The following is an 11942-nucleotide window of genomic DNA, read 5'->3' on the forward strand; positions in this document are numbered from 1 at the left end:
ATATATATATATAAAATATATATACATATATATATATGGTTTCTCATAGTCTTACTCACTGGATGGAGGAGGAAAACAAAAATCTTTGGTAGATTTGGATGCATCTCTATTTATTTTTACCCTGTCTGGTAATGCAAATTTTCCCCATTAGTTGTCAATCCCAGTCTGAGCCCACACTGCCAACTTAATTACTAGACCCACACTGTGGGTGTAGGCTTCTCACCTGATGAGCTCAACCTGGCTCTACGCAGGGTTTGAATAAAAAAAAAGATGGTCTTTCAAAAGGCAGGGGAAACACAGTATATCTCCATATACAAACACCTCTGCAGCCATTGGGTTTTCCCGTGCGGTGGCCGCTGGCTTGCAGCCGCTGAGGCAGAGGTGCTGTGGGGCCAGGAACCCAGGGCAAGTGGGCTGGGCCTCGAAATTTCTGTGTAAGAAAAATTTCTAGTTAATTTCTGTTAAGAAAATAAACCCTAACATGTCAAAAGAGAGGGGAAGAGGGCCAAGTGATGCAAGAGGCCTGGTTCTGATTACCCTCTCATCTCAACGTCTTAGGCTATGGGGTGTCCTCCCCCACCACTCAGCTTGCCTCCCCCTTCACTAGGGACAAATAAACCCACCAAAGCCCCAGGATGGTGGAGAAGTGCCATGTCCCACTGGTAGAAGGCTGGAGCAAATGGTCACTCAGGCTATTTCCAGCTTTGTGACTATGATTTTTTAGAAGAGGTGGGAAAGCAGACTAGCCAAAGGAATGCAGAGGAGCCAAAGGAGCCTGCTGGCCTGCTGCTTCCCCAGGGGAAAAAGAAAAGCAAACAGGAGATGAAAAGACTGTGATGCTGTCTCCATTCCCAGAAAAGTGCCCTACCCACCACGCTACCACATTTTTTGTGTGTGGGTGTGTGGGTGGAGCAAAAAATTAAAAAAAAAAAAAAAAAAAATCATTCAAACTCTCCTGCTCAAGCTATTCCACGTTGCGTAAAAATATGGTAATGCTCATCTGAGGACAGGCTGGAGCCTAAACCTCCTCATTTCCCAGATGGGTGCCGGAGACATTAGGCAATAGCAACTTCCTTTTTCTTCTTGGCCTAGTGATGGATTAATTACACTGGGCAAAATGGAAAGCTGGAGGAAAGTGTTGCCCTGGCCTCGGCTGTGGTTGGGGCTGAGCTGAGCTGAGCTGAGCCACGCCAAGCCGAGCTGAGCGAGGATCCCCAGCGGTGGGCAGGACTCAAGCTGCAGCCTCCCACACCCCAGGCAGGGGTCTCACCAGGCGTCCAGCAGATAAAACCACCTTGCTCCATACTTTGTTTTTGTGAAAGAGAAGTCACACGATTTGGCCACCTTGTCCCAGGAAGCAGGGGCCTCCCTGGAGCACCTGGACCTCCTCATGAAGAAGCCGTCTCGTCCCCTTGCTTGGCTGGGGGCACAAGGGAGTGTGTGGGCAGCTTGAACACTTCACTCAGGCGTGGGAGCTTCCCACGGCATGGCAGGGTGCCCACAGGCGATGTGGTAATGCTGACCTTACCACCATCCTCCGTGTGGCTTAGTCCACAAGCGGGCGAAAGACCACGTATAATTTCCCAGTAGACAGCACGAAAGTGGAATAAAGAGCATTTATGGGCAGTCTACTGCCAGTAAGTGTAATGTGAGAGGCAGATGGTTTCCCAAGCAGCTTGATTTCTTGAATAAGGACCTTGGGGCCCAGCAGGCAACGTGCTGCCTGTGCCACGCGTGCCGAGAGGGAAGGGACGGGGCGGGCTGGCTGCTGCCAGCGCAGGCATCGCCCTGCATGGGCATCGCACGCAGGCCAGGGTTAGGCAGCTGCTCCCCTCAGGAGAGCAGAAATGTTCAGAAGAAAAAGACAACGACAAAAAGAAATTCCCCTCGAAAACATTATGAAAACAGTATACACTTCTAGTGGCGATCCGGCAGCTGAGGAACAACATGGCCACCTGTGGGAGCAGGGCGCGCGAAGGCAGCGAAAGAGGGCAACACTAGGCCCGCCTTACAGCCAGCAGAGCTCAGCTCTTCTCCCTGGCAGCGGGATGGCAGCGACGAATGCTGTTGCCGAATCTCTAAGCGAGAAAATAGCTGGTACTTCACAGGAAAGCGCAGAGATGCAGCATGTGCCTGCATGGCCCAAAGGCCTTCCTGGCCCCTCTCCGCCCCCAGCCCGCACCCACACATCGTCAGCAATTTTTTGGCCAACGGAGAAGCCCGTGCATTGCTCCAGGGTTGGTGAGGAATGATGCCATCACCGCTGGGTGTGATGCAGGGCATGAACTCATCCATCCAGAGGGCTCCGCCGGCCACGCCAGCTCCCGCGTCCTTCCCAAAAGCTACGTGACATGGGTGGCTCCGCCAGCAAGGCTAATTGCAGTTCCCCTGTATAAATCACAGCAGCGATTCATGACCTCCCTTTCCTCCTCTCAGTTTAAGGCCGAGGCACCCCTGACCCGTGGCAGCTTGCTGTTGCCCAGCACAATTTCAGGTGCCCGAGGCACAAGCAAGTGGCCACTCCGTATGACCTACTTCATACGGCCGCCCTATCTGAGTGACCCACGGCAGGCACCCACGGCACGACGGTGAGTAATGCCGAGAATCAAACCAGAGCTTTTAAGGCAAGGGGGTGGGAGGTTTAATTTCTCTCTTGAACACAGTGAGTCCCAGCTGGGGTAGTAGGTCACTGCGTCCAGCCTTCTGCCGTGACACGTTCGCTCTCTGGAATATTTTCAATTGCTTTGTACAAGCTGAAACAAAAGCACAGTCGTGTTATTCCTTGCGGCAGCAACAGGAGGGAACACAGCAAAGGTGGTGGGTGGGAAAGAAAACCAATTAAAAAGAAGTATTTTCTAGTTAGATGCAAGCATTCAAGACTAGCTTGTTGCTTTGCCCATAATGTTTTAGCCAGCTACAGGTCCTGCCTCAGACTGCAGGGACCCAGGGGCTAAGATGAGAGATGTAGCAGCTCTGATGGGCTAAGGACATAGGAGAAACAAGATGCATAGGGAGAGAGATGTTTTTATTAGTCCAGCTGATATAGCTAGAAAAAAATAGACAAGTTTGCAGGCACCTCCTTTCATTAGATAATTGCTGTGAGCACAGTAACGACACCATGTTGAGGAGGGGCACCACTAAATGAACACTGATTACAGGATGCAGCACCAGCTATTTGCCAAGCGTCTGTGAACAGTGACATGAAGCACAGCAAGGGAGAATCTATACAGAACCAACTGGTTGTCTCTTGCACCATTTTCCCTTCCCTGCTTTCACAAGCCTCGTACAGAAAAATCCCTGTGCTGATTAACTCAAATACAGGAACATCACCCAGCACGGAACAAAACTCTTACATGTGATCTCCCCTTCCCTACCCACTTAAATTTCAATCACATAGCCAAAAAAAGCAAAAAAAAACCAAAAAAAAACAACAAAAAAACACCTCATCTGAGATGTTCACTCAGCCTTTCCCTCGCCAAAATTTAATTAGCTTACCCCAACTGGAATCATCACTTCAGCTAAGTGACAGCCTGCAATCACAGCCTTAGAAATATCACAGCCTCTACAAAAGAAAGCTTCAGTTATCTACACAAACCTACATAAAGCTGCACTCTGTGAAGCTGTGTATCAACCTTTCTTCACACTCCCTCTATACAAGCCAGGTTTTAGCAGCAGGTAGAGCAGGTGCTATCTGCTTCCCAGGTTGCACAAGCTGCAAAAGCTGTTGTTACTAAGGGTTCGATGCTCCTAGCTATCGATACTTCTGGAAAATGTTGCTCTTGTATGTTAATAATGGGATGCTTCCACATAGCAAGCACGCATGTACGCTGACTGCAGCCATTCTGAAGAACAGACCTACCTGATACAACACTGTAAACTCACACCTAGAGAACAGCATGAGCTTGCAAGCCAGACTCAGTTTGGGAAAAAAAACCCCAACTATTTAGCAAGTTTTAATTGACTCTACTGCTTGGTTTTAGGTTCATGGGACAACCAGTGCACAGGCAAACGAGAGTCAGCTGAAGAAAGCTACAGTTACCTGGTATTTTCCTGTAACTGGCAGTTTACACCCCAATATCTTCCCTGACTGACCTGAAACTACTTAGAGATGGGTTTAATCTAAGTTTCACCTCACTCTTAACCCCCAAAAGAGCAATTAGTTGTTTACACCAACTATCTGCACACCTCTAGATTAAAGATACGATCTCCTCCCCACAAACAAGCTTAATGTCAGTATTATTATGGGCTGAAGCCTGACCTCAGAGCATTGCCCTGCAGCCCCAGGAGGACCTGTCTGAGAACAGTAACCCTTTGTACCCAGATCTGTCTCCCCTCCCTTACAGGAGTCAGCCTGGCTTGCTGCAGTCAGGGTAATGACAGTTTACAGTTGCCATGAGCAGATGCACAAGTCAAAGCCTTGGAGGTAGGGCATGTTTTCAGTGACTCATGTTTAACACTAGTTCTCAAGTTTATAGCAACTAGTCAAGTTAAAGGTTCACTTTTGAAACTGCTTTAACCACACTCCAACTCAAGTAGACTGCAACAGCACAGCCAGGAAGATGTGCTAGCACACAAAACCAGCCCATCTAGCCTAAGAAAACCAAGTCACTTAAATCTCAAAGACATTCAGTTAACACATCTAAGACGTCTCAGGCCAAAACAATAGTTTATTGTTTTCAGCAACATCTCAGCCATCAAAAAAATAAACTCTAACACAGATGGATGGAAGACTTCTCTACAGTGTAACTAAGTGGGCTCTGACCCCAGGGATTTGAATTGGAGTGACATTTTATTATTCATCCAATAAGTTAGGAAGCATGAGAATAAAGTGCTTTATTTCTGAGCTGGTATGAGGTCATCAATGGACTGGCCTTTTTCAAGGCGTTTTTCCATTTCAATGAGCAGCTTCACACCATCCACCACCATCTGCACCAGCTCCACCTCAGAGAAGCCAAGACGATCAGCATTGGAGACATCAAACACTCCTCCGACAGCAGCTGTGTCCACACCACCTGGAGCAAGAGATTTAGTTAGTACACTGATCACTGCTAGAGCAGGTGAGTTTACCTTTCTCCCCTCACCAGCTTGAGGTGGGAACACAGCAAGACAATTCTTTATAAGCTGCCACTGCTGTCTCCTTCTACATGCAGGGAGATAAAGCTGCATGTGACTGCCAACATGAGCCACAGAGCATGCCGTTAGGCCAGCTCTTTATTCTTTTAGCCCATCACCAACCTAACCTGTAGTCAGAAGTACCCATTGTAGCTATTTCCCAGCCAGAAGTCAAGTCAGGATTCCCATCCCTGCTTATAACAGGAACAGCTGCCACCAAGTCCACCTTATCTGATGGTCAGAATACTACATAGGATACAGTAAGGTATAAGCAGAGCACTGGCATCTCCAGCTCCTCCAAGACAGGATTTTAAGGCTTAGTTCTCTGTGTACTTTACAAGGCTACCTTTTGGATGGTCTGACAGGCACTGCCAGTGTAAGCCAAGACATGGCTCTGGCTGTAGCCAGGCTTTTGCTGGCATCTTACAGCAGCCTGACTAGGACACTGTATGACCTCTCACCTGTGCCTCGTTTCTGCAGCCGAAGCCTCTTGAGGACTTCTCCGAACTTCTCATGTTTCCCAAGGTTTGGTAGCTTGATGTGCACACCAGCACGGAGCCCTGTTCCAAGGTTGGATGGGCAGGTCAGGATGTAGCCCAAGTGTGGATTCCACATGAACTCGTAGTTTTTCGACTTGAAGAGAGTTTCAATCTATAAATAGAGAGGACTGATGTTTAGAGATTGTTCTCTGCCTGAAGGGTGTAGGTCATCCATTAGTGCTCATTTACAGCTTCAGTTACATAGCAACAGACACAACAGTTTGAACAGCTATTTAAGTCAGTCACATAAACCTGCTCTATTTGGAAAAAAGGCCACCAACGAGGGGCTTTTAAGGCCTTAATCTTGCTCCCAGCAGTGAGGCAGGCTAAGTTTAAACTACACTACAAAATCTGAAGTCACTATCTGCTGGGAGGCTTGATCTCGTACATGTCAAGCTGGCATATCTGTTAGGATTAGAGAAGGGGCTAGTAAAGCTCAAGTTCACATCAAGACTAAAAGCTGAGAAAAGCATTCAGCCTAGAAACTTCAGTCCAGCTTTACCCACCCACATTCAAGCAATTTCTCCTCCCACCCAGGGTGTCTCAATGCTTGATTTACAGAACCATGTAGAAATCCTTTAAGTACAGTTTAGACACTTGGATAATGGTGCCACATCAGAGGACATATTCTAGATTTCATAGCCACGATGCTTTGCCAATATAGGGGTTTCAGGGCCCTCACAGCTCTGGACAACATCAGGGTGTTCCCAGAGACCCAAGCTACAAAGCACCACCATGCAGGACTCTGGAGAGGGCTTGAAAGAGTTCACATTCTCCGCTCTAACCAGAGAAACATGTACCATTTGAACCGACAGCTCAGGCAATATTGATTTACCTGTGTTAGCCCAGTACAGAAGCGGGTAAATACTTCCTTCATGTTGCCACCTTTCTGCATAGAAATAACTCTAAGGTGATCCTCCTCATTGATCCAAACAAGGAAGGTCTTGTTATCATTGTGCCTAGGAGACAAGGCAAACAACTTGTTGTCTGTCCCACCTGACACTTTCAAGACAACTGTAATAGCACCAAACTACTCATCATTGTAGCTTTTATTTCGAGAGGCTCACTTAGTTGCTCCTTCAAAGAAATTAATCTTACTTCTTTTGTCCATGCAGGACCTAACAGAGTTAAGCTAGTAGTTTCTACCCTGCTCAAGAGCCAGTTTGAATTGGCCTATATCTAATCAGGTCAGAATGAATAATAACATGACATTAGCCAGTCTTACATTATCAGACCCTAAAATCCAGTCATCCATCTAGCTCACTTGTGGCCTGAGTTTACAAATTTAAGAGATTTTATCTGTTCAGCAGAGTTTGCAGAAGGGTGGTCAGTACAGACTTTCAGGCAGCCCTGAACAGTGATGTTCAATGACACCATGTTGACAATGTATAACAAAGTCTTTTATCAGAATTTTGTCAGATTCTGTTAAGCTGCACTTTGCACCTTATCAGAGAACTAAGTTGAATTTTCACTATTAATTTATAGATTGGGGCTCTTCAGAGATGCTATAAAAACCTCTGAACACCAATTGGCTCCTCTTGTCCTGGCTCACAGCTGGCAGCAATTACTATCGTCAATATTTATCATGCTGATAATTTCTCAGCTTGATTAGGATCAAAAATTAACTAGTACCTGAGGAAAGTTATTTATGCAGACAGAGTCTTTACATTTCAAGCTTGCAGATTAGTCATGCTCAGATGACAGCGCTATCTAGTGCTGGCAATCTGCAGGTAGGTGATGCAATCTTAAAGGTGACCTACAGAAACAAAGCGTGCTTCCTCTGGGTTGTACTGAAGCAGCTACAGTAATAAGATTGGACTATTCCAGCTGATAAAAACCTAGCCCTTAGCTTACAAGGGAGCAAGTTAATTATGCTGCAGAAGCTCCTGAGATGCAGTTTTATGTAGGTGACCTACATCTGACAAGCAGAATCCTTCCATTCCGCACCTCTGCATCAGTCAACTCATGTCACCAAGTCTCTGGGGGCAAGGGGGGAATCTTAGCACTAGTACAGGTAAAGCCATACTAACCCAACATCAGTGAGTTTCTGCAAGTAGAAATGATGATACTACAAGGGAGCAACTACGCAACCAGTATCAGGTCAATGCTATGGTTTGTTACCACAAGTTAATCTAAGCTCCTAGGACAAGAGCTGAATGTAGCGGCACATCTACCCTGTTAGAAGTGATCTACTTTCATAAGCTGATTCAATTATTGTCTGGTCTTCGCTAACCTGTGCTGGATAGGTAGGCTCTGGTTACAGGACCAAGCCAGCTTGGTTAGCCTATCAGCTCAATGTAATGCATAGTAACACTTGTCCAAATTCTGCTGGTTTAGATGCAACTTCCCCAGAAGATACCCCACACAAGCTTCTCAGTAGATTCAGTAATATGAGTTCAGAAGCTGCTATTTTGTCCAACAGTACAAGCCACAACAAAAACTCCAACGTTTTTTTTTTGCAGGGACTTTGTACAACTCCTCCCTTACAGGAATACTCACCAGATACCCCTGGCATCAGGCCAATCTCGTGCCATCCCGGATGCCAACAGAAGAGGAGAAACTGGCTTGTCAAACAAGAAGTGATCATCAATCAGCTGCTGCTGCTCTGCATCAGTCATGTTCCTCAGAGCATAGTACTTTCCCTTGAGATCACCTTCCAGACTACCCAGAGCTGAAAGAGAGTCACTTTTAGGATGGGACCAAAGGTGCTAGACATTCCCAGCACTTTAGAGACCACACACAAAGCATGGCAATGTCTGATCTGCTGGGTTTGGTTCCTCCCTTGCTTTCATCTGCAACAGCAATGCCTTTGCAGCATTACAGAACTTAAGGCAGTATCAGATGATTTGTCTGCACCTTCCAGGCTTACACAAGTAGCCTTTGTTCCCTTACACATAGTATAGAATCATTACTGCTGCTTAACTGCAGAAGCAGAGTACTTTCTTCCAAGGAGAATCAAGGTCATGAATATAACAAACAGTATTATTCTAGTCAAGGACTGTAACCCTGCCCTTGAGGGTTTTGGAACAACTACACTCTCAGTCTCCAGAATCACACCTTGAGCATATCCTTTCCTCTCACTTAAGAGTTGGGAGGCAATAAAAAAAACCTGCAGCTGAGGAGTTCCACCGAAAACTAGGGCTTACTCTAGTAAACTGCACATTTGGAGCAAGACTACACCTCTAAGCAAACTGAACGTTAATGAAAGTCAATTAAAAGCAGCCACAAAATACTACACCCGTGACTCAAGCCCTTAAGTTGCTACATACCTATTACATTTCAGGTTTGAGCCACGATGAACCAGCCTCTTTCCTCACACACACAGAAAGAAGCTTTCAAGATCAGCAAAGGTCAACTTAACGCAGTCCAACTTCCCTCTGACATGTGCTCTTGCTCTCAGCTACAAACTGCAATGCTGAGGCAGCAGTAATGTAATGAGCCTTCTTCAGGGAAGGCTCCATGTTCAGACTAAGTCTTGAGGGAGGTGGCTTCTGCCAATTGCCTCCATTTTCAAACTGCAAAGAACACCTCTTGTGCAAAGGATAAGTGGTTTCCCCCATGCACCCAGTTCTCACTTTACCTTCAACAGAGAGCTTTTCAATAGCCCGCCTCTCTCCTCGACTACAGTGCGGGGGAAGACAGAATCCACGGATGCTTCTACCAGTTCTGACACGGGAACTTAGCACATAATTGGGATCCAGGTCATCACCTCCCTACAAGATTAGGAAACCAGTGAGTACAATCCTGTTGCCAAGCTACCTACCCTAACTACATGTAGCTCCCATGCATTTAAGCATGCACCTTCTACTTGAGATATTGACTACCTGGCCTGTAAGCCAGTGTCTTACTTCAGGACTATTTTCTTCAGCATTAGCTCAAGTATCTGTGTAACACAACCCTTGTTTTGAGGCTACAGCTACTAAGTAGTGCTAGAAGATAGGGATACCACCAGACCATCAGTTTTATGTCCATTTCAGACTACAGTCTGGGCTTCTGTTACTCCTTCAGATTTGCAGTCTAGAGGTATCAACATGAGGCAAACCCTTGTTGTTTAGGTAGGTGTTTACTCTTGCAAATAAGAATTATTCACTATTGTCATCCAAAGTCTCTTACTTTCAAGATGACCTATGTTTAGCCAATCAATATTGCATTAGGAATTCCTAGAGTCTACAGTAACATTCAAAATCCATAAAATGGCCAGAAATCCTTACTTCTAGAGACAACAATATCTATTCTACAGTATGAGATCACTGGCTGATATTTAAGATCCAAGATCAGATAGCAGAAAGTGTTAACTTTTCTGACAGTCCTTGATTCCTAGTACAGTGTTGTTTAGCTTGACGACTACAGCCCACAGTTCATGGAAATACATGTTGAATGTGTTTGGTATGACCTACATTGCAGCAACACATGAAGCAAGCTCCTGCTGCATGCCAGTGGCCTGGTTCTACCCAGCCACTGACATCCTACAGCAGCAAGCTCTTAAGTCTGATTGCACTGGACACACAGCCTGCAGGTCTGTGCTGGGTAAAAGCGAGGGGACAGAGCCTAAGCAATCAGTTTAGAAAGCTGCCAACAACTTTACTCAGTCCTCAGATCAGCAGGCAGCAGTAATTGATCAAAAGTCTATACCTGCAGGTTATCAGCATTCAGGTCCGTCTTGTGCTCATCAGTTGGTTTGTAGCCACCATGCCTGTCTTCAATAACTGGATCAAAGAGTTCCTTAAACACCTCATAGGATTCTTCATCACCAGCTACACATCCTACCGTCATTATGAAGGGATGGCCTAGAGTGGTAATAAAGTCAGAAGAGCTAAGTTTGGATGATGTTTGGCTGTACTCCAGCGCAGCACTAACCAGGCAAGTTCTTTAGTGGTAGGTCTAGTCACTTAGAAATGCATTCTTACATAAAAACATTTGGAGAGACCCTTCATCCTACACATCATCCAGTTAGTCAAATGCAGTGCTATGGAAACTCATAGCCATTGCCATTAAACCACGCTCATTTGTCAAGCTTGGTTTAGGGCAAATTTGCACAGCACATCCAACCGCACTAGCTAATTTAGACCACCGGATAGAACTTTATGACTAAACAATCAAGCTTTGCTATAAGCAAGCATGCTTTGCTTTTTGTTCCTTCTGCTACAGAGCTGTATTTCTGTAGTCTGTTCATAAATACCACCTCCACAAGATTAGTTTTAAGTCACCATATTCAAAAGCACCAGTTACTTCAGCTGGCTCACACAGAATATTTTCAACGCATTTTACCAGGATTATCAACCCCAGTCTGAATGACATCATCCAGGGTGAAGCCACTGGGCGTGACTCTGTCTCTCAGTTTCTTGTATAAATCCAGGGTTAGAACTTTGGCCATGTGGTTGTTGTGGGTGCTCAGGTCCGGATACTCCTCATCAGGAGGCAGTCTCTGATTATTTAGTTGGGCCATTTTGATATTGCTAGAGTAAAAATAAATACTGTAATGTTAACATGTAAACACATCTGCTCCCCCTTTTTTCATAGAAGTGCTAGAGAACATCACATAACCAGTTTGGAATAGACCAGAACAGCCAAGTAAGCTGACTTTTTTTTTCCCCCGGTTGTGTTGTAATTAGAAGGCATTTGGGTTTTGGTTTGGTTTTTTTCAGATTGAAAGTATTTAGCAGAGCAGTTACATAATTAAAGTGTCTGGAAATTGATACGTCAGATCACAGCAAGGAATATGGCTTGATACAACAAGGCCTCCTTGAACACAGCCACGCGATCAGAGCTGTCTCTCAATACTTTATGAGATTTGCCTCTCAGTAGCTCAAGAGCTTCGGGTGCCATTGTCAAGAAGCACTTCCAGTAAGGAGGGAGAACAGATCGTTATGCAGATCTAACGGTCCCCGGCCATTACCTGGGTTGTCAACCCCAGTCTGGATGACATCATCCAGCGTAAATCCACTGGATGTCTGTTTATCCCTCAACTTCTTGTACAGGTCCAGGGTCAGCACCTTGGCCATGTGATTGTTGTGAACGCTCAGGTCAGGGAACTCGTCATCAGCAGAGTACTTCATCTTCAGGAGGTTGTGGCTATTTGAGAAGGGCATGTCTGACCCTACCGCAGTCACTATGGGAGAAAGAGGGGAAGCCTATCACTGGGGGCTTGGCAGGCCTCCGAACTGCCCAGGGGAAAGTCAGGAACCCAGGCAAGGTCACCTTGGCTGCTGTTCCACCCATGCCTTTTACACCTTTGCTGCTACACCACCTTCCACAAGAGCCAGGAAGGAGGAAAGAAAAAAGTTCTTCGCC

The 11942-nt window shown here is 46.0% G+C and overlaps 1 protein-coding gene across 2 annotated transcripts; it reads right to left on the bottom strand.

Moving 5' to 3' along the window:
• Positions 1-4647: 4647 nt before the first annotated feature.
• CKB (creatine kinase, brain) lies at positions 4648-11760 on the bottom strand. Of its 2 annotated transcripts, none has more exons than XM_009706287.1 (7): positions 11548-11760; positions 10284-10438; positions 9232-9364; positions 8151-8322; positions 6487-6610; positions 5574-5763; positions 4648-5012 (listed from the first exon to the last, which is right to left on the bottom strand). In XM_009706287.1, exons 1-7 carry the CDS (start codon positions 11738-11740, stop codon positions 4834-4836), a joined length of 1146 nt encoding a protein of 381 aa, XP_009704589.1. In that variant the 5' UTR covers positions 11741-11760; the 3' UTR covers positions 4648-4833. The 2 variants fall into 2 exon arrangements, with proteins under 2 accessions (XP_009704589.1, XP_009704590.1); XM_009706288.1 differs by lacking the exon at positions 11548-11760 and adding an exon at positions 10920-11107.
• Positions 11761-11942: the final 182 nt, after the last annotated feature.

Source organism: Cariama cristata, unplaced genomic scaffold, assembly GCF_000690535.1.
Source record: "Cariama cristata isolate BGI_N322 unplaced genomic scaffold, ASM69053v1 scaffold36158, whole genome shotgun sequence".
In the NCBI taxonomy this organism is placed as follows: Eukaryota; Metazoa; Chordata; class Aves; order Cariamiformes; family Cariamidae; genus Cariama; species Cariama cristata.